This window comes from Lagenorhynchus albirostris, chromosome 14, assembly GCF_949774975.1.
Source record: "Lagenorhynchus albirostris chromosome 14, mLagAlb1.1, whole genome shotgun sequence".
NCBI lineage: Eukaryota > Metazoa > Chordata > Mammalia > Artiodactyla > Delphinidae > Lagenorhynchus > Lagenorhynchus albirostris.
The window spans coordinates 68,512,352-68,534,710 of record NC_083108.1 but is presented as its reverse complement, the minus strand read 5'-3'; the positions used below and the strand labels follow the sequence as shown (position 1 = coordinate 68,534,710).

Here is a 22,359-nt window from a genome sequence, read left to right as displayed (position 1 = left end):
CTTGTGTGGACCTATTCTCCAGCCTTTGTTCATCATCAATCCACCTGACAAAACTCGACATGGAAGAAAAAAATCTATTCACTCTGTAAAGTAAGGCACAGACAAATGAGTCCCTGTTCAGTTTATTCAAATAATATATATATATTTTTCTCTGTGAGTAAAACTGAGGAGGAATCAAAGAAAGTCTCATATATTAAATTCTTAAATAGATTCTTTGAATTCAAAAGTAAGGGTCAACAGGAGAGGCACGGGTGGTGGGCCTTGTCCCAGCAAACAAAGCCACCAAGGCAGTCCTGCAAATTAAGGAGGATGGCAAATCCATTTCTTAAAAAAAACTTCTCGAGGGGAAAAATATAAAATACCTAAGTTTCAAAAGCCGGACTACCTCCACACTCTTGGTTCTCTACCCCAGACTATCCTAAGATAGAATGTTTCAAGGTTAAGTTTTCAATGATTCAGCCTTTGCAACCATATGCAAATACATTCCTCATGAGCAGTCCTGTTTCGGCGATTAATAGCAAGCAATATGCTTGGATTTGAGGTCCGATTTCCACTCAAATGCAAAGTCTCTTCTCTTCTGGCAACAAAGCCACTTGCAAAGATCTGAAAGGGGAGAAAAACGGGTGTTAGGCCCAGAGTCACAATTCTGAAAGAGATCTTGTATATTTATATGTGCGATTGCAGGACAGATGGTCTTCATGCATTCCTGTAAGCATGTGAGATTTTCTATAGCATCCAGATGGCTGGAGAGAATTTACCTTTAAAAATGTTTCTTGGGTCCTTACCCACATCTCAACCTGTCGCCACCTGACCTCAAAGATATCACTTTTCTGATTTATGAAGAGCAGATGGCAATGATTAGCTAAAGTACCCTGTCTCTGGGACCTCATCTAAAGGGTAAAGCGAGAAATAGATCTGGCTTTCGTCAACGAGAAGGTTCAGGATTCTACTAATGAACCTGCAGAAAGAGAGAGAGGGAAATCGAGTTGGGGAAGAACTTGGAAAAAGACTGCTTTCAACGTGAGACTTCTTAGGAATTAAACGGAAGTCCTGGATCTTAGCACAACTCAAGATGGGAATGCTAGAGTCAGGGTGACTTTGTGTCTCCAGCCTTGTGGGCTGGTGCAAAGTGGATTTCAAGAAAAATGAAAAAATATGCTGATTATTTAAAAATAAGAAAAGGAAACTAAAAATCGACTAGAGGTTAGAAGCTCTTTTACAGTTTAAAAGAATAGGCCAAATACCCAGGCAAGTTGGTCCTGGCCTCTCTGACTCCCCCAGGTTTCCCTGAGCCTGATCAGAGAGGCTGGGGAGCATAAGGAAGTGAGCTCACTCGCTGGAGCCTTAACTCCAGGGCCCACGTCTGCCGCAAGGTCCCAGCGCTCCCACCCGGGCCGGCTCACTTCATCTCACGACCACTCTTGCAGGCGGACAGTGATGAATCCCCATTCTCCAGATGGGGAAAACAGAGGCCAACAGGAGTTGAACCTCGAGTGAGTCCTTAAATCTCTGACTTCCCAAGTTCAGAACCTGCTTCCCTGCCCCTTGGCAAAACATGGATGGATGAATATGCACTTAAAATCGTTTGTGAAAAGCAAACTCAGGGGGAGATGACTTTTGGTAGCTCTGTGGCCTTAGGCCAATCAACGCCCTTCTCTGGGCTTTGGTTTTCTCCTCCATAAAATGGGACAGTCATGTCACCTGCCTCCCAGGGATGCTGAGGGTTAAAGGAGTAACACAGGAAGAGCACTCAGCCCAGTGCAGTAGGGGTTATTCTTAGACCAGAACTGCTTGCGACTATTATTACAACATTAATTGCTTTGGGCCAACCTGATGCTGTTTATAGAAGCTGGGTTGGCAGACAGCATTCTGTGCAAAATGGTTCTAGAATCCCCCCATCACACCTGTCCTCTGTACCCCCTCCCCAACGCCAGATAAACCTTTTTCTGGCTGGTTCAGCATTGATCCCTGCCCACACCCCTGATCCAGAGCTAGGAGACTAAGCCTTGATTCTATAAATAGCTCCCCAGGTTGGGGCCAGGGAAACCTCCTGATGGGGCTGGGTCAGCCCACCTTGGTGGCCACTCCTCCCCAGGGAGGCTCAGGAAGGACAAGCTTTTCAGAAAAGTGACTCCTGGGCTCAGAAGTGTCGGAAGGTCCCGGCAAAGTCCGCAGGCCTACCTGGAAATCATGAGCTTCCTAGGTGGGAAGAGGTGCTATTCTGGTTCACCTGGAGGAAGACAACACACAGAGGAAGGGTCACAGCCAAGTGGTGGTACCAGGGTCTCACTGCCCTGAGGTTCAGCCCTCAGCGTCACTGAATCGGGCACACTCCCTCACCGAGTAGCTACCGCACACCTACTATGTGCCGGGTGCTGGGGCTACTGTGGACATGATAGACCCTATCCTATCCCCACCCAGCTCACATTCTAGTGGGGACAGCCTGCTCAACAAACACATCCGTAAGACACTATTAAGTCCAGGCAATACAATGGGCTGATATGAGTGACTGGTGTTGGGGCTCCTTCAGATAAAGTGGTTCGGAGAGGCCACTACCGGGGGATGACATTTAAGGTGGAGTGTAATGAAAAACCTACATGTGTTTGCCCTTGGGTTCCTGGCACCAAGCTCCTAGAACCCTTGGAATCTCCCTAGTGAGAAAAAGCATCTTTTGTATGCAAATGAGATGACTGGTGGCTGGGGGCCCCCCGGCTTCAGGATGTGGGCTTGGTTACCAAAAAGGCTAAGGCATGATTAAAGGGTTGGAAATTTCAGCGCCCTCCACCCCAACCTCTGGGGAAGGGAGGAGGCTGGAGGTTAATAACCAACGGCCAATGATTTAATCAACCATGCCTCCTTAATGAAACCTCCATAAAAATCCATAAGTGATAGGGTTCAGGGAGTCGGGGTGGGCGATCACAGGGAGGTGCCGGGAGGGTGGTGCCCCCAGAGAGGGCATGGGAGCTCCACGCCCTTCCCCCATACCTCGCCCTACACATCTCTTCCACTGGGCTGTTCCTGACTTACAGCCTTTATGATAAGCTGGTGATCTAGGAAGTAAAGTGTTTTCCTGAGTCCTGTGTGTTGTTCTAGTGAATTACCAAACCTGAGTGGGGGTGGGGCATGGGGACCCCGCAAATGTGTAGTTGGCTGGGCAGAAAGGTAGGTAGCCTGGGCATCTGAAGTGGGGGCAGTTTTGTGGGACTGGGCCCTTAACCTGTGGGGTCAGAGGCTATCTCCGGAAATCAGCGTCAGAATTGAACTGAATTACGCAACACCTAGTTGGTGTCCAGATAATCAGAGAATTAGTTGTTAGTGTTGGAAAACACCCCATAAGCAAAGAGCTAAAAGATGAAAATGAAGCCGGCCATGCACGGATGTGGGTAGAAAAGCATTCCCAGCAGAGGGATTAGCAAAGCCCTGGAAAGGAGAGGGTGTTTGGAGTTTAGGGATTGAGTATACATTTTTGCATGAGTTGCCATTCTAACGTGTGAGCAGCTTTGTTTTGCTTGCTTCCTATCTTCCTATTTTTGGGGTTTCACGATTACCATTTTGGATGGCTACATAATATTCTATACAATGTACACACCACCATTACTCAACTGTTGCCCTAAGATTGTTTCCAAGTTTTGCAATATCCTGCAGGAGATCACGTGCACAGTGGAGGAGAAAAGGGCCGAAAGTAGGGGTTTGATGTAATTTGTGGGGCAGCTCTCCAGAAGGTGGGACTGCTCACGATGACAGAGCATATGCTATTCCTTTACATTTTGCTTCTAAGAGAGCAAAAAACAGTCCCAGGCCAGCTTGAATACGCCACACAGTGCAGGAGAGTGTAAACTGGTCCAACTCTTCTGTAAAGCAATTTTAACCTTGTAGTTCAAGAGTCGCAAAAAAGACCCTCCCATGGGGAATTCCCTGGCGGTCCAGTGGTTAAGAATCCACGATTCCACTGCAAGGGGCACGGGTATGATTCCTGGTCCAGGAACTAAGATCCCACATGCCGCACGGCCAAAAAAAAAAGACCCTCCCATCCTCTGATTCCACTCCTTAAAAATGTATCTGGGGACTTCCCTGGTGGTGCAGTGGTTAAGAATCCACCTGCCAATGCAGGAGACACCGGTTTGAGCCCTGGTCTGGGAGGATCCCACATGCCGCGGAGCAACTAAGCCCGTGTGCCACAACTACTGAGCATGCGCTCTAGAGCCTGTGAGCCACAACTCTACGGAGCCCGAGTGCCACAACTACTGAAGCCTGTGAGCCTAGAGCCTGTGCTCCGCAACAAGAGAAGCCACCGCAATGAGAAGCCCGCGCACCACAACGAAGAGTAGCCCCTGCTCGCTGCAACTAGAGAAAGCCCATGCGCAGCAATGAAAACCCAATGCAACCAAAAATAAATAAATTTATATCAAAAAATTGTATTCGAAGGGAACAATTCCATAGAGGCCCCCCCAGCCCTCGCCCCACAGAAGAGAGGCAAAATCAGGATGATAGGTGCATGACATCATTTGAAATATTGCAAAATATTGCAAAAGTTACATAGGGCAACAGTTAAGTAATTGGTGACACATAATGCATTCCAGAGAAAACTATGTAGCCATCCGAAATGGCCACGTGAGACCCCCAAGATGGAGAAACAGTAAGAAAGTGAAACAAAGCAGCTCATACAATGGAATTGCAAGGAACACAAAAATGCATATCCAGGTGGGCAAAAAAAAGACTGCATGTAAAAATGAAAAGAGTTTCAGATTGTGGCTAATTCCCCTTACCCCACTTCTGTTTGTTGTTCTTGTTACATCCTCTTTGGGCTAAAACAAATAACAGATTAGTGCTGATTAAGTCTGGCAATATTTTTTCACAGTGGCAAGAGATGGGTTTCTGATTCCCACAAAGGGAGTGTGGACTCATCCCCAAAGGACCAAAATCTCATTGCCCGACCCATGAGAGTCTTGAGAGTTTCATGATTAAACTGGGGATTAGCGTAGGGTGACCCCACCCTTTCCTGGCCAAGTTAAATAAAACACACACACAAACTGAAACTACTGATTGTAGCATCACCACCCTTCATTTAAAAAGGAGCACTTTGGCACCAAAAGGAGGATGCTACGTCAGTCCTGGGTGTGGTACTTCTTGACAAGATTCAGGGACAGCCTCCATGGACACGCCCAGGATGCATGGGAGGCCAGCCTGTGGCGATGCGTGTGGGGACACAGGACTGTATTATGTCTACTTTTGCACACATACCTGCATCACATGACCCTCATTTTTTGGTAGACTGGTGAAATTTTTGTGCTGGGCTGGGAACTGCCACTTCATACTTTTTTATTTTGGCCACACAGTGCGGCACGCAGAACTTCCCCGACCAGGGATCAAACCCACACCCCTGCAGTGAAAACACGGAATCTTAACCACTGGACCTCCAGGGAAGTCCAGGAACTGCCACTTTAAATGAAGCTGAATTTAAGGCTAGAGGCAGAAAGTTTGACAGAAAGTCGCCACTAAGTTCCTCCAACTGCTTTCAAGCCAGGGGACAAGGAAGGGACTCAGGCTGAAGGGCTACTGAGATGTCGCTCCAGGTGGATCAGACACTTGAGAGCCTCTGACCGGAATCCCACCCCCATCCAATTTTCTGATGGACAAACCATCAACCATATGAGAGAAGTGAAGTGTTCAAGGGCACAGAGGAAGCTAGTGGTGACGCAGAATTCCCCCTGGGGTTTCTGACCTGAAGATAGCCTTTCAGATTGGCTGGAGTTTTATAGTCCCCTTTCAAGACCTAGGAAAGAAAAAATTATCGCTATTGTAGAAATGATCAAAAATAAAATTGAGTCCATCATTTGCACACCCACCCATCCACCCTCCCATCCATCTACCTCTCCATCCACCCACATCCCCCCGTCCACCCTCCCATCCACGCCCCCCATCTACCCTCCCGTCCACCTACCCACCCATCTACACACCTATCCATCCATCCACCCAACCCACCCATCCGCTTATCCACCTGCTCATCCATGCATCCATCCAACAAACATGTATTAATAAGCTCCTCTTATTCCGGCGTTATTCTAAGCTCGGGGGTGGGGAGGGGTTGGGGGCCATTACAACACTGCCCAGACAATTAGAAGTCCCATCCTCCTGGAGCTTCCGTTCTGGAGTGGGGAGGGCCAGACAATCCACAAGTGACAACAAACACAATTAAACAAGAACATATCAAACCATGGGAAGTACTACAAGGAAAGTATGTGATTAGGAGTGCCCAGGGGGCTTCTTCTGAATGGGTGGTCAGAAAGGGCCCCTTGGAACGCATGGCCTTTGTGCTGAGACCTGAGTGACAAGGAAATCCTGCCAGGCTACGCTCTGAAGGAGAAGCATTCCAGCCAGAGGGCACAGAAGGGACAAAGGCCCTGAGGTGGGAACCAGAAAATTCCAGGCCTTTCCAATATCTCTCGAAATACAAGGCACTGGATAGACCAGCACTGTCCAATAGAATATAATGTGAACCTAGTCTGTAATTTAAAATTTTCTAGTAGCCACATTTAAAAACAAAGTGAAACAGGTGAAATTAATTCTAGTGGGTTTTTTTTTTTTTTTTTTTTTTGGCCACACCGCGCAGCTTGTGGGATCTCAGTTCCCCAACCAGGGATGGAACCTGGACCCTCAGCAGTGAAAGCGTGGAGTCCTTACCACCGGACCTACAGGGAATTCCCTATAGTGGTATTTTTTATTTAACCTGATATAGCTAAAATATTAATACTTCAACATGTAATTGATGGGGTTCAGGGCAGGTTGCCCCCAAATCTACCACTTTGGCATATTCATTATTTTGAATTAAAGTTATTTAAGAAACAGCCGGTGCCAGAAGGACACTCTGACCCTCCTTAGTGCCCTTGAGAGCAGGGAATAAATCTCCCAGGTGAAAGGTACCCTCCCCGCAACAGGAGGTAGAGAGCCATCCTTATCACCAGAGATGGAGAAATCAGGGCCAAAAGGGCTGTGTACACAAACCTTGTTACTTCTTCAGTAATTTACTACCCCAAGCCCAGATGTCTTTGTCTTATCAGTACTTCACAAATGTATTCTTTCTTCGTCTAAAAGGTATGAAAGATGCCTGCTTTGGCCCCTTCTTATGAATCTCCTATTTTTATGAGCCCCTGTATGTACGATATTAAATTTGTTTTGTCTCCTATTAATCTGTCTTATGTCAATTTCATTATCAGACCAGCCAAAGAACCTAGAAGGGAAAAAGGGAAAAGTTTTCCTTCCCTATGTAATCAATATAAAAATGATTAAGGAGAAGTTTTACATGCTTTTGGGGGGTACGAGGACCTCAAAATCCAGTGTGTGTTTCACACTTACACGGCACCTTTCAATTTGGACTCATCACATTTCACTGGTCACATTTCAGTGGCCACACAAGCCTAGTGGCTGTAATGAACAGCACAGGTACAGACAGTTTCATTAGCACTGGGATCATTTCAGAACTGAGCGTACTGCCTAGGATCCAGTACAGGAACATTCTGTGCCTTCAGTATACACACACACACACACACACACACACACACACACATGCACACGCACACACACGCACGCACACCCTTGTGGCTTTCAACGAGGGGACTTACCTTTGTAGTTACAGCAAAACCACTGTAAAGACTAAATAAGGTGTCTGGCACTTGTTAAAACTTGTGGAACCCCCAAGGAGTAAAGCTCTTTTGTTTCGTTTTTGTTTTTCCTTTTTTTGCTTTCTTGATTTTATTTTAAAAGTACACAGGGTCACAAAACTAGAGCAAGTTTTTGGCTTTTTTTAAACCAAATTTAGTTCTTACAAATGTAAAAATCTGCCCCGTTGGATATTTAAGCCAGAAACTTGAAATACAAAAAATCACTTTTGAAAGTGACCCTATCAATTCTCTACTTGCATAGATAGATGAAGTGTCAAAATATTTCTTCTCAGTAGTACAAGTGTATTTGTCACAAAAATTCAGTTAGGGATGAGAATAAGTGAATCAGGGAATTGTGGTTCTCTTAACACTTGTGTCATTAAATGAGTTAGTAGAAAACAGAGTTTTTCTTTGGGGAGTAAACCTCTTTGGAAGAAACCCAGAGACATCTTCTGTTTTAAATAAACAACAGAGCTCCAAACAGCTGTTCCTACCCATCACTGCTCATCAGAGTTTTTTTTATACAACACCCAAGGTCAGGCCTTACTCTGGGAGCTTCTGACCCATAGTCTAGGACCTGCCAGGGGCCTCTGCCTTTTAGACGGACTTCAGAGGAGCTGGGCCCCTGGCTAAAAAAGCAGGTAAGGAGAGGCCAGCTTTCTCTGATGCCCTCATCCTGTCCCAGCCACCCCTTCTGAGAAGCATTTGGGGGCTGGATTTCAAGGTCATCACCAGTTGCTGCTGCTTTTTTAATCCCGTTAATGAATTTTAAAAAATAATAAATTTATTTATTTATTTTTGGCTGTGTTGGGTCTTCATTGCTGCGTGCGGGCTTTCTCTAGTTGCAGTGAGCAGGGGGCTTCTCTTCGTTCCAGTGCGCGGGCTTCTCATTGCGGTGGCTTCTCTTGTCGTGGAGCACGTGCTCTAGGCACGCAGGCTTCAGTAGTTGTGGCGCACGGGCTCTAGAGCGCAGGCTCAGTAGTTGTGGTGCACGGGCTTAGTTGCTCTGCAGCATTTGGGATCTTCCCGGACCAGGGCTCAAGCCTGTGTCCCCTGCATTGGCAGGTGGATTCTTAACCACTGCGCCACCAGGGAAGTCCCTAATCCTGTTAATGAATTTTTTATTATGAAATATAGCATGTATACAGGAAAGTATATAAAGCGCCTAAGTACAGTTTAAAGAATGATAACTATTATTAAAAAGTAAACATTGAAATTAATAATATTTAAAACAAAAATAATAAAATCATAAAAATAAGCCACATCCAGGTTGCCAACACCCACGCTCTCCATGCACTCTGGGTATCTACCTTGGATCCCTGAGTATTTCCACAAGTAGATGTTTACAAAATCAACTAATGTCGGGGGAAGAGGAAGTAATGAGACCTATAGATGGGCTTGCATTTCAAGGACAAGGGCAGAGCTGCCTACGCTCAGTGTTAGTAAATTCTCTCCGTTAAAAAGAAAGCTTGCAGGAATTCCCTGGTGGTCCAGTGGTTAAGACTCCGCACTTCCCATGCAGGCAACACGGGTTCAAGCCCTGATCAGGGAACTAAGATCCCACATGGCACACGGCGTGGCCAAAAAATAGAAAAAGAAAGAGTGAGAGAGAGAGAAAGCTTGCACGTGTTAAGGACTTGTTGGCATCAAATGGAGTCTTTCTCCTTGAGTCCACTGAAGAATTAAAGGAGAATAAAGAGTAATGACTCTCTCCCTTTCTGATTCAATACAAGAACTGTTGGGTTGGGAGCAGGGGAGGTGAGATCGGTGAAGGGGGTCAAGATAATATAAAATAAACAAGCCACAGGGATGTAATGTACAGCATGGTGATTATAGTCGGTAATATTGTACTGCATATGTTGTAAATTTGTACAGTGACAGACAGTGGGTAACGAGACTCAAATTGTAGTGATCGTTTTGCCATGTGCACAAATATCAAATTGTTCTGTCATACACCTGAAACTACAATAATATAATAAGTCAGTTATAAGGCAATAAGAGAAAGAAAAAAAAGAACCGTTTACTTTCTAAAATCAGCATGTGCTCAGAAATGCCAGACTCGGGCTTCCCTGGTGGCGCAGTGGTAAAGAATCCGCCTGCCAGTGCAGGGGACACGGGTTCGAGCCCTGGTCCAGGAAGATCCCACATGCCGCGGAGCAACTAAGCCTGTGCGCCACAATTACTGAGCCTGCGCTCTAGAGCCTGTGAGCCACAACTACTGAAGCCCATGTGCCACAACTACTGAAGCCCGTGCGCCTACAGCCCGTGCTCCGCAACAAGAGAAGCCACCACAATGAGAAGCCCGTGCACCGCAAGAAGAGTATCCCCTGCTCACTGCAACTAGAGAAAGCCTGCGCGCAGCAATGAAGACCCAATGCAGCCAAAAATAAATAAATTAAATAAATAAATTTAAGATGCGTGCCTTTTCTTCTCTAGTTCAACAGACCAAACACAAAGTAGTTCTCTGAAAGTAGAATCAGAGGACTTTAGAATTAATTTTTAAAAAAAGAGAGCAAAAAAGAAATGCCAAACTCAGCTTAAATTAAAACTCTGGGTCTCAATGACATAAGGGGTAGGAGGGCTCTTCCTCAGGCCTGGGTCCCATGTTCAGATATTTTCATTAACTTCGTGTCTCTGAGGAAGTCAGAACACAGCAACCAGAGTAAAGGAGAAGTGACAGTGACATGTAAATAATATCAACTTGGTAACTGTTCCACACCCAGGATTAGCCTACTTCTATGCTCCAGAAACATCTTCTCAAAGTCATTTCCCCTTGACCACCTACACTAAGGAGAACTTAAAAAGTAATTTAAACCACCCTAAACTTACATTTGTCTGAGAAGTAAATATTAAACCTTATGGGGGCAGGGACTTCCCTGGCGGTCCAGTGGTTAAGACTCTGTGCTTCCACTGCAGGGGACATGGTTTCGATCCCTGGTTGGGGAATTAAGATCCCACATGCCTCGAGGCAGGGCCAAAAATAAATAAATAAAATTAAAAATTAAACCTTACGGGGGCAATAAAGGGACCTATCGTTGGTTTATTCACACCCAGTCTCAACAGAGACCTGAAGCGCTTTACAAACAGACAAACAAACAGCCAGGGAAGCAGGGGGAAAAGGGTAAATCAAAGTACAGAAATGGGATAGAATTAGTGCACGAATGGGCCTGCCGTGAGATGCTATACAGTGTGAGAGGCAGGCTACCAGTTGGTTTTGAGCTTCCTTGTGGCCCAGGCAAAAATGGAAATACAAGCAGCCATACGGATCACCGTGTCCCTGAGACAGAAACAGACCAGCTGCATAGGAATCAAGAAACTAAGTGTTTTCTGGGGTAGCTGGAGCCTCCACCCCCACCACAGCCTGAGCACGCATCTCCCCGTGTGCACGTGCACTCACCCGGTGTGTGTTGTTGATGACGATGGGATCGGGGTTGCCGTAGTTGGGCGGGTTTGCATAGGGGTCATAGCCAAGCCGAGCCAGCATGGGGGCGATCTGGGCCATGTCCCTCAACACATCCCCAGGGATGTGGCCAGTCCACTTGGAGAGAGCTTCCAGGTTCACGGGCTTGATGACCTGGTCTGTGGATCGCTCGATCCTGGGGAGAGAGGACGGGCTGGACGGGGCACGGGCAGACCCAGGTGGTGCTCAGGTGGGCTCCCTGCTCAGGGACTCTGGGGCAGCAGGAAAGGTTGGGGGGACTGGTCCCCAGGGCCCACTTGGCTCTTATCAAGTATAAGAATGTGGGCAAGTCATATGGCCTCCTCATACCTGCTCTGTACAATGGGGATAAAAGCATGGGGTGGGAAGCTGGGAGAAAGGGCTAGACAAGGCACACCACTTCAGTGGTGTTGAAATTCTGCTTCCTTGACCTCTCTGACTTTTTAAAAATTACTTTTTATTTATATGACTAAGATGAGTATTTTGTTCTTGAGAAGTAATTCTAAGACACAAATGGTAAGGCGAATAGCCCCTGGGGTCACCACTCCGAGTCCTTCAGCTCCCTACAGGGACCTGACCATAGCATTCTGAAGCGTACCCTACCAATCTGTTTTCTGTACTTTTAAAAACAGAGTGGCTAAGCGCAGACTCAGGGGCCAGACTGCCTGGGTGCAGATGCCAGCTCTACCAACGCTGGCTGTGTGGCCTTGGGAGACTGACTGAACCTCTCTGAGCCTCAGTGTCCTCACCTGTAAAATGGGAATCATAATAGTACTTACCTCACGGGGCTGTTCTGAGGAGTAAATGAGTTAATAATAAAAGAGTATCTGGTACATTTTAAGGTCTCGGTGTTAGCTCTCTCTTTCTCTCTCTCCCACACATATACACACTGAAAATCTGTGGTTTTGCTTGCAGATTTAAAAACAGAAATTATATACTATACATAGTACTAGTTTGTAGGTGGGGTGTTTTTTTCCCCTGCTCTCTCAATACCTCATTCTTTTTCCATTCCCCTAAAGATGGACATTTACGTTGTTTCCATTTTGCTGTTAGGATGAAACAGTCATCGTCTTATATGTGCTTCCTCGCTCTCCCATACAACAGGGTTACCAAGCTGTGTAAATCATGATGATCTTATCAATTATAGTTCAGAGGCTTTATAGGATACAGGGTGGGGAACTCCTAGGATCGAGGACCTATTTCTAGATACTTCCATCCCAACTAAGAGATAACTTGGGAACAAAGAACAGAAGCAAACAGATGGAGCAAAAGGAAGATGCGAAGCGGGGGTGAGGGGAACTGGGGAGGGGAGAGGGTGTGGACTGGTGGGGAGGGCATGGATGTGGAGTCTGAAGACCCGGATTTAAATCTCAACTCTAGCCAGTGTGTCAAAAAATCACAAATACAGTTCTAGGTATTTTCACCATAAACGTCTTCACTGTAAGCAGTTTCACCCCACAATCGGCCATAAGGCCATTCTGCCATAAAGGATAAAATCACTGGTTGACAGCTACATTACACGAGAAAATGATAACATATCAGTTTCTGCAAATCCTTCAGTGAGCTAATCCAAGCCAGATTCTGTTAGAATTTTCACCGTTTTCAAGATACATCAGGGATCCAGTAACCATTCCTTTCTGAGGGGACAGGAGGAGCTTGGTTCTTCTTTTGCCTCTTTTTTTTTTTTTTTAATTGAAGTATTTACAATGTTGTGTTAGTTTCTGGTATGTAGCAAAGTGATTCAGTTATACATACGTGTGTGTGTGTGTGTATTCTTTTTCATATTCTTTTCCATTACGGTTATTACAGGATATTGAATATAGTTACCTGTGCTATGCTGTAGGTCCCTGTTGTTTACCTATTTTATATACAGTAGTGTGTATCTATTAATCCCAAACTCCCAATCCATCCCTCCCCTACACCCTTCCCCCTTTGGTAATCCTAAATTTGTTTTCTACATCTGTGAGTTTGTTTCTTTTTCATGAATTAAGTTCATTTGTGTCATATTTTAGATCCCACATATAAGCGATATCAGACGGTATTTACCTTTCTCCGTCTGACTTAATTCACTTAGTATGATAATCTCTAGGTCCATCCATGTGGCTGCAAATGGCGTTATTTCATTCTTTTTTGTGGCTGAGTACCATTCTATTGTATATACGCCACATCTCCTTTATCCATTCATCTGTCGATGGACACAGGCTCTTGGCTACTGTGAGTAGTGCTGCTATGAACATGGCCTCCAATGTCTAATACTGTGTGATAAATCTGGCAAAGATGGCAGGAGAGAGAAAGCAAGTGTATCTAAATTAGCTAAAGAATCATCATTAATGCTCTCGAAGGCAGCTGTCCCTTTCCTATGAACCACAGCTCAGTAACCTTTTGGTTTTGACAGGTGGGAGGGATAACTGTGCTCAATGAAGTATTTGCAGAAACTGATATATTATCATTTCCTAGAGTAATGAAACCAGAACTGTCAATCAACCAGTGATTTCATCTTTTATAACAAAACGCTTGTTGCGAAGATGTTTACAGTGGACATACCAGACACGATCAAACATGTGCCTGGCCTTTGCCACAAGCCTTGTGTCTCCAGGACTTCACAGGACAGAAATCACATAGATACATCCCAGAACTTGGATGGGAGCCAGGCTTGATACAAGTCAATAAACAAAGTGTCCAAAAACAGATGTTAAATAGAATATGGTAATCGTGTAGTGGAATATTATGCAGCCATTCAAAATGATGTCACTGCAGAGTGCTGGGGGCCATGGGCAAGCATCCCAAATACAAGGTGAAGAAAGGTTACACAGGAACATGACTAGCAGGACTCCAGTTTTATCAATATACACTGATCAAGGACCAGCAAGCCACAAATCAAAATCTGGGTGTTGGGATTATGGGTGGTTTTTCTTTCCTGTTTTATGTATTTTCCCAATTTCCTGCAATCAGGATGTATTCCTTTGGTCATCTGATGTCTTGTCATGATGATTTACAAAAATCCCGGCTCCAGCACCAACTGGTGGGGGTACCCAGCCCATGGGCACTTCGCTGCCAGGAGCTGCTGAGAGCCTCCCGCTCTGCTCAGGGATCAGGAGCTCTTGGGGGCAGAGCCTGGGAGGGTCCAGCCATGAAAGAAATGGGAGGCGTTGTCCCAGGAAGGACCGCCCTTCCACTGGGCTGTTAAAGATGCTTGCAACTGACCAGGATGGAGACATGGGGATGGCACACTCTGGTGCTGCACTGTCTCAGGAAAGGGACAGCCTCCTCAAAGGAGGAAGGCAGACAGCAAGGGACAGAAAGGGAGGGAGGATGGGTCCCAGCCACAGAGGGCTTGAGAACACAGGCACTGGAGTCCAACAGACCTGCGTTCAAATCCTGGCACCACCCTTTGCTAGCTGTGTGGCCTTAGGCCAGTAACTTTCCTGAGACTCAGTTTCTCCATCTGTAAAATGGGGATAAGAGCAGTTCCTATGTTCTAGGTGGCTGTGGGGATTAAAGGAATAATGATTGTTTGTGGCTTCATTCAGTGCTGGCCACACAGCAGACACTCAATAAACGAGAGTGAAGGTGAGCCTGATGAGTATTCCAATAAAAGCAAGATCAACACTGAAACGATGATAACGGGAATAAACCACCTAACGTGTATTAACCCATTTGATGTTCACACGTGAACATAGGTAGATTCTATCCCTATGCTACAGATGAGGAAATGAAAGCACAGAGAGGGAGAATTACTTGCTCAAGGTCACACAGCTAAAAAGTGGCAGACCTGGGATTCAAACCCAGACAGCCTGGTTCCAGAAACTATACTCTCAACCTTTACCTGCTACATACAGCTCACTACAAAGCATATTCACAGTTTGGAGAGGAGTGACTGCCCCATTTTTTGGATAATAAAGCCGAAATTCAGAGAGGTACAGTGACTTATTCAATGCCACAGAGCTATGAGGTGGGAGATCTGGTTCAAGGCTGTGCTCTGAACCACTCTCTTCCCAGATCTTCTCCAGTACAACAGAGGAGGCTCAGAGAGGCACAGTGACTTGCCCAAGGCCACACAGCTTGGAGGGGCAGAGCCGACCTTCCCACTGAGCATCTCTGACTCCGGGATCAGGGGTCTGAGCGGAAGGTGGGGGCTCCACTCACTTGGACAGGGAGACGCCGCCGGGCTTGCCGATGAGGTCCTCATGGTGCAGGACGGAGTCGCTCCAGGAGATGCCGAGGAAGTCGAGGATGAGTTTGAGGGAGCGCCGGGGGTGCAGTACCAGCTGCTCGTAGTACACGGGCAGGCACTTGTCCTCGCCCACCTCCATGCACTGGGCGTACATCACCTCAATGGCCTTGTTCCACTTGGCGAGGCAGTCACGGTAGCTGCTGAGGTCGAAGCCGGCAATGGTGACCTTGCGGGTGATCATGGAGTGCACGGAGGCCCGGCCGTCCCGCACCATCAGCAGGAACTTGGAATTGGGGAACAGGCGCGACAGGTAGACAGAGGACTTGAGCGTGAAGGGGTCTTTGTTGCAGAGGACGCGGGCCGGCTCTCCGTGCTTGGCGATCACCTCCAGGATGAAGGCCTGCATGGCGGCGTCCAGCACCTCGTCTGTCACACCCGCCTCGTCCAGCCGCAGCTTCTCCCGGCCCGACTTGGACCAGGCCTGGCGCATGGCCAGCACGCGGGGGATGATGCGGGTCTCCTCCCCGCAGCGCACCTCGGGGTGGGCGTCCAGCATCGCACGCATGAGCGTGGTGCCACTCCGAGGCACGCCCCCCACGAAGATGAGCGGCATGGCCTTGCCGTAGCGGTACTCCACGTGGTCCGCGCCCACCATCACCAGGTCCTCCTGCTCCGGCCGCATGGCCCGCCGGGGGCCCCGGGGGCCCCCCAGTGCCACCCGGCACTCCAGCACCTGCTGCCCCAGCTGGACCGCCAGCACCAGGGCCAGGGCGAAGCCGGCTGCCAGCAGTGCCCTCCGCACCGACAGGCGCATGCTGGGCCCGGGGCGGGGGGCGTGCTTCAGCGACAGGTGGGCGGGAGCCCCGCCGGGCTCACATCTGGGGAGAGAGAGGGACACGGGCGGTCAGGGAGGCCTCAGGGCTGCAGGCGCTTTACCATCCAGACCCCAAGAGCGGCAAGTATGAGGGTGCTGACGTTCAGAGCAGAACGCTGCGGGGCACTGCATCCATCTTAATTCATGCGGTCCTCCAACAACCGTAAGCATAGCTGCTATTATTACCTCAGGGGGCCCGATGGCCTGGGTTCAAATCCCTCCTGGCTACTTCCTAGCTGTGAGATCTTGCCCAGTTCCTTAACCACTCAATGCCTCAGTTTCCCCAACTGATAAATGGAAAGAGTAATAATTCTTTCAAAAATGGACTTTCTTGAAATACATTTATGTGAAATTCTTTGAAATGTGAAAATAATAAAGCACTAGAACATCAGATTTCAGCAGCACACTCGTTTGATAAAGACATGGGTTTTGCCTGTTTTGTTCACAGCTGTCTCCCCAGCTCCTAGCACGGTGCCTGGCCCCTAGTAGATGCTTAACAAACATTTACAGAATGTGCTTGGGTCCAATGAGCGTGGCCTGGCACAGAGTAAGTGCTAGGAAATGATTATGGTACAGCGAGGAGGGAACCAAGGTACAGAGCGACTGTTCACCGTTGTCCAGCTGGAAAGTGGCCAAGCCAGGGCCCATGATTTTGACCCAGGCCAGCAGGCTCATCAGCCAGCTCTGTGTCTGCTCTGAGTGACCACAGTCTGCCTCTGCAGGACAGGCTTTTCAGAAGGTGCAAAATATCCTGGTCTGGGCTTCTTCCAGAATCGCCGTCCGTTCGTTCAGCCTTCACTCAGAAGCAATAAAAAGGTTTCAGGCACCTGCTCGAGGCTGGAGACAGGACAGTGGACGAGACAGCCAGGCCTCTGGCCTCAAGGAGCTTACAACTGAGTGGGGGATGTGGACGGTACACAAGCTACCGCCAGACCGTGATAATGGCTTGCAAAGAAATAAGCTGGACACCATGAGAGAGATCAAGAAGGGGAAGGAAGAGGGAGGTTAAGGAGGACTTCTTGGAGGAGGTGACGTCCAAGCTGAGACCTGGATGAGAGGGAGCTGGCGGTGTGAAAATGTGTGGGAAGGGTGCTCCAGGCAGAGGGAACGGAGAGTGCAAAACCCCAAGATGGGAGAGAGAGGGTTTGGTGTGTTCAAGAACCTGAGAGGAGGCTTCTGGGGCTGGAGGGGAGGGAAGGGGAAGATGGGGTGCAGCTGCCAGGCATGTCCTCAGGGGATGGGGAAGGAGCTGGACTTACTCTACGGGCAGCCCCTGGGGAGAGGGCCTGCAGGGGTGGGAACGGAGGCGGGGAGGTCAGTCAGGAGGCTCCTGCCCATGTCCTGCGGAGACTTGGGGATGCTCAGACTGGGGGGGGGTGACGTGCGAACAGGGGGAGGGGATGACTTAGGACATGAATTATGACCCTGAGCCTAGCTCCTCACCCCTCCCAAATGTCACTAATAAAGATGATGAGACCTCAATGCCAATTCTTTAGGTAGGGGCTGGTTTCAAAGAGTAGGGGTCCACCCAGCCCAGCCACCCCTTCTCTAGTCACTCAAATGTCAGATCTATCCTCCTCCCCAATTCACCCTCAAGGCCCTTTGATTACGCAACCTCAGCCCAACGCAAAAGGTGCAGACCCAGATGCTGGACAGACAGCCCACCTCCGACCACCCAGCCCTTCTCTGCCTCACCCCCGCTGTGTTTCAGAACCTTCGTTTCCTCTCTCACCTCTTTCTAGAATCCAAGTGAGGGCCTGAGGTCTCTGGGCATTCAAGAAGTCAGACAGACCTGGGTTCAAATCCCAGCTCTGCCATTTCCTGTGTGGCTGTGTGAGCTTGGGCAACAGACTTCACTTCTCTGAGCCTCATCTGTAAAATGGGTCTAAGAGTGTCCACCTCAAAGGGCTATTATGAACACTAAATGACCCCCTTTAAGAACTTAAGAATGTGCCCGGCACATTGGGAGCATTTGAAAGAATATTAGCCATGATCACTGACTGGTTATTCATTTACCCCAACATTTCATGAGTTCCTACTGTGTGCGGGAGTTGGGCTATGGAGTTAAGAGACACAGCCTCAGCCCCCCGAGTCCACTCATACTGTGGACCCACACTAGGGAGGGGGTGACAGGTTCGACCTGTGTAGGTGAGGGAAGGCTTCCTGTAGGAGGCAGCCCTTGTGCCGAGTTCTAAGCAGTGGACAGGGAAGTTCTGAACAGCCAGGTGGAGAAGAGAGAGAAGGGAGTTCCTGGCAAAGGGAACAGCCAGTGCAAAGTAACAGGCAGGAAAGAGCCCAGCATGCCGGGGGGTTCAGGTGGCTTGGCGGATGGGACAGGGTCTGAAGGGAAAGGAGTGGGAGGCGGCCTTCTTCTTTGGATGGGAGGTTCACCGGAAACCACTAAAGGACCCGGCTGGCAGCTGGACCAATCCACCCACGAGGGCCTGGGCTGCCTGGGGCCCCTCAGGCCATAGCAAGTGGAAAATAAACATCAAAGCTGAAGAAGCACACAGCCTGGGGCCTGGGGTCGAAACTGCTAAGAGGCCCCGGCATTTCCTGGCCATGTGTCTTTGGGAGAGTCACTTCCTCCATCTAAGCCACAGTTTCCTCAGCTACAAAGACGGGTGGGTCCACTGACCTCAAAGGCTGCTGTGAGGATTCTAGAAGCAACTGACAAAGCAAAGATGAGTCTCATCCGGGGGTTGCTGGCTTCTCTGAGCATCAGAAAATAGCTGGGGACCCTCTCCCCAGAAACCTGAGCCTATCATATGCTGCTGAAACTGTTGGCAGTTAATGTGTACACTGGATTCATGTCTGGCATGGGGAAATCTAATTCCAGGGCTACTTTCAGCGGGGAAGCAGGCTGGACAGGACACAAAGTCCCTCAGAAATCCCTCTATGGAGCTCTCGGCTTCTTTAAATGCTCACTGAAATTCTCCCCTTAGACCTGAGAGTAGAATTCTGCCAATGATTATTATTTCAGTGTCAAAACCCTGGGGGACTGTCAATCACACTTTAGCTTGAATTAGTACAATCACCCTTTCTTCCTGACACTTGGTGGGGAGTGAGAGACTGAAGCTTTGGGGAACAGATGGCGATGGGGGATGCAGAGAAAGGGAGAAAAGGGGATAATTTGGGAAAGTGGTTTCCAAAAAGGATAGACACAGTGTGCCTGCCCGTGTGTGTGTGTGTGTGTGTGTGTGTGTGTGTGTGTGTGTGTGTGTGTGTGTGTGTGTGTGTGTGTGTGTGTGTGTGTGTTTATGTACTCTTCGAGCTTCTGTTTGGGGTTGGAAGTGACTTGGATACTAAATACCAGGAGAAAAGGCCTGGAAGAAGGGATAGACAGAATTTTTTTAAATGTTATCAACTCATGAGTTTTGCTTAATACTGAGCATTCATCTGGCTACAGCACTTCAAAACAAAGCACTGAGTTGTGTGTTTTTACATTGACTGAGCACGTCCTCTGCTAAAGCTTATTCCATGCCTCACGTAGCGGGATCCTCTCCGCCACCTCTGGGGTAGGGATGCCTCCTGCCCAGCAAGCAGCTCAGAGAGAAGAGGCAACTAGCCCGAGATGGATGGCATGGCTGGAGTGGCAGGCCTGGGTCAGACCAGGCTGCGGCTGAGCTGTTCACTGTCCTTGGACAGCACCCAGCGAAGGGCTCATTTCAGTCGCCAGGAGAAAACAGCTCAAAGCGGGCAAGTCAGCCGTGAGGAGGAGACTGCACAGACCTGGAGGATGGCTTGAGAAGCAAAGGCAGGGCCACTTGGCAGAGGGAAAGCAGCTGGGAGCCTAGGAAGCAGAAGGTGGCCTCCTGACCACCCAGAATCAGAGACTCCGCCCATTCCAGGAAGGGCCAGAGGGCCCAGCCCAGGGACTCCGGCCTGCCCTCCATCCCCACCACCCTGTTGGACCCTGTCGAGGGAGGTGTCCCGGCATCCTGGCAGTGAGGATGGTGGCTAAGACCCTCAGACTTGGAGTCTTACAGCCCCAGGTTCAAATCCAGCCCCTGCCACTTGCCAGCTGGAGAGCCGGACAAGGGACTTCGCCTCTCTGAGCTTCTGTTTTCTCCTCCAAAAACACGGGGGATGATAAGAAGCTTTGCTCAGGGAGCTGTTATGAGGTTCAGGGAGCTTTTGTGTGAAGGGCAAAGCACGCACGCCAAGAACACTGAGGCTGGAAGGTGGCACGCAGACGGCTGGGTTCTGGCCGTGCTTGAATCTGCCCACGAATGCTGGGTAAGTCCTGCCTGCTCGGGGACTCAGCCTTCTCCCATCTCCAGGAGAATCACGTTCCTAAGGGGTGAGGAAGAACAGAGGCCTGCCCTCTCCACGCTGCTGGGATCCAGCTTTGTCTGGATTTCTAACAGAGGAGAGAGCTGCCTGGGGGAGTTTGCTCGGCTGCCCAATCAGGAGGCTGGGGGCTGTCCCTGGAGGAGCCGGGTCTCTGGGGGACCTTCGGGAAGCACTTACCTCCCCTGGACACTCTCATCCCTGGGATCTAGCCCTCGTGGCTGCTTGCTAAGACTCTCCACGGGTTGAGCCCTGCAGAGGCAGAAGAGACGCTGCATTAGGTGCATTAGGGGTGGGTGCTATGGAGAGGGGCTGGGCCCCCTCGGAGGGGCAGAAGGGGATGCTGGGCTTCCCAAGGGTGCCCGACAGTGACTCTGGGAGACGAGCGGCAAGGCAGGGACAGGCCACCTCCGCCCAAGATGTTGAAGCTGGGGTCTAAATTCACTGATTCAGCCAGGGAGTGAACTGGCTCACTTCTCAGGCAGAGGGGTGTCAGCTGAGAACCTGAGCTAAGGCACTGTTGCCTTAGGAAGTAATGGGTCTCTTACAACCGGGCTCTCCCTTCTTCTTGGCCCAGGGACCTTGGACTTCAGGAAAAGTAAATATAACAAGAAGCAACAACCACCACCACTGTACCACGAATCACCATCTGGAATTGCTGGGTATGGTTGAACAGGCTGCGCACTGCTCAACTCCAAAGGGCACTGCGTACCCAGCCTATGACAAATATGGCGCCCCCTGGAGTTGGACAATGCCGTGTCGCCACTGCCACCTAACACTGACCAAATGCCTGCTGTGAGTGCCTTGTGCCATTTAATCCCCCAACGAGGAAAGTACGATACTCCCAATTTTACAGGTGAGGAAATGACACCAAGAGGAAGAGCAACTGACCCGGGGAACCAGGATCGCCATCCACATCTGTGAGACTCTGACGCCCAGCTCTTAACCACTGCATTAAAGGAATGGGCCGTGAACTCATGGGGTCTGGCGTGAAGCCTGGCTGATGGGGAACCAATGGGATCTTGGTGTACATGTCACTGCTATGCCCTTACCATTTACTGGGGGAGGGGGTGGGTGGCAGATTTTTAGTCCAATTCTCACCTTCTCCCATTTTACAGATGTGAAAATTGAGGTTTGGGAGCAAAAATCTCTTCACAGAGTCACAGAGTCTGAGGCTCAACTTCCCTCTGCTTAGTCCCAGCCCAAGAGGTGGGGTGGGGGGGTTTAAGGATGCAGCTCTGGAGTTGGATGATTCCCTGACTAGGTAGATTGTTGTTCTTCCGAGCCTCGGTTTTCCTATGCTGTAAAATGGGCTATTGGGAGGTTTAAACAAGACAATAGCAAATACTCAAAAATCTCAGCAATTATTTTATTTGTGCCATGATGCAAATACATTGGGCGTAGGACCATTTTTGGGGTCCTCTTTCCCTTCCTATTCGCTCTCTCCTTGCCTCTATACAGTTTTTTTTCCTCTCCCTGAAATACCAGGGATTAGTATATCTAACCCCAGGAGGAGAAGGGTTCCCAGACCCTCCCCCTCCTCCCAGCTACAGAATACACAGGCTTGGCATTCCCAGGGCATATGGGTGGCCAGTGAAGAGAAGCCTGGTTCTTGGAATAACAACAACAAACACAATTAGGGACCAGGGCCCTTGAAGCTTTTCCGGAGACGAGATGGCTCAGGCCCAGCTGCCCTCAGGCGGCCCTTGAAATGCCAGAGAGTTCAAGAGGCCTGCCAGGCGGGCAGCTTCCATGGCCCCTTTCAGGGTGGTGAAACGGGGCTGTCAGAGCCTTCAGTCACTCAGAGCTGCGACGCCAAGACTCCAACATGACGCTTTAGCCACAGGTCAGTATTTAAATTTAAACCAAGTAAAATGGGGACCTCCCTGGTGGCGCAGTGGTTAAGAATCCACCTTCCAAT

General features: G+C 49.0%; 1 protein-coding gene and 2 long non-coding RNA genes across 5 annotated transcripts in view; 2 read left to right on the top strand and 1 right to left on the bottom strand.

Moving 5' to 3' along the window:
- Window positions 1-106: 106 nt before the first annotated feature.
- TPST2 (tyrosylprotein sulfotransferase 2) lies at window positions 107-20,690 on the bottom strand. 2 transcript variants are annotated; one of them, XM_060121937.1, is made up of 7 exons: window positions 20,619-20,690; window positions 15,244-16,149; window positions 11,056-11,254; window positions 5,723-5,773; window positions 4,767-4,805; window positions 2,182-2,230; window positions 107-603 (listed from the first exon to the last, which is right to left on the bottom strand). In XM_060121937.1, exons 2-6 carry the CDS (start codon window positions 16,083-16,085, stop codon window positions 2,189-2,191), a joined length of 1,173 nt encoding a protein of 390 aa, XP_059977920.1. In that variant the 5' UTR covers window positions 16,086-16,149; window positions 20,619-20,690; the 3' UTR covers window positions 107-603; window positions 2,182-2,188. The 2 variants fall into 2 exon arrangements, with proteins under 2 accessions (XP_059977920.1, XP_059977921.1); XM_060121938.1 differs by lacking the exon at window positions 4,767-4,805.
- On the top strand, window positions 8,166-10,071 carry LOC132504477 (uncharacterized). The gene is made up of 2 exons (XR_009534902.1): window positions 8,166-8,299; window positions 9,696-10,071. It is a non-coding gene; the product is annotated as an uncharacterized LOC132504477 (long non-coding RNA).
- The window catches only part of LOC132504478 (uncharacterized), a 647,091-nt gene continuing 644,586 nt past the window's right edge, over window positions 19,855-22,359 (top strand). For both annotated transcript variants that reach the window (XR_009534905.1, XR_009534904.1), the window contains exons 1-2: window positions 19,855-20,384; window positions 21,016-22,284. This is a non-coding gene — a long non-coding RNA (uncharacterized LOC132504478). The remainder of the gene's footprint in view (window positions 20,385-21,015; window positions 22,285-22,359) is intronic.

Coding starts and splice junctions, on each gene's coding strand:
- TPST2 (XM_060121937.1), bottom strand. CDS start 16,085: ATGCGCCTGTCGGTGCGGAGGGCACTGCTGGCAGCCGGCTTCGCCCTG. Junction 4,806..5,722: donor ATCTGAAAGGCTATCTTCAG/GTCAGAAACCCC, acceptor TATTTGTTTTAG/CCCAAAGAGGATGTAACAAG. Junction 2,231..4,766: donor GAACAACAAACAGAAGTGGG/GTAAGGGGAATT, acceptor GTCTTCCTCCAG/GTGAACCAGAATAGCACCTC.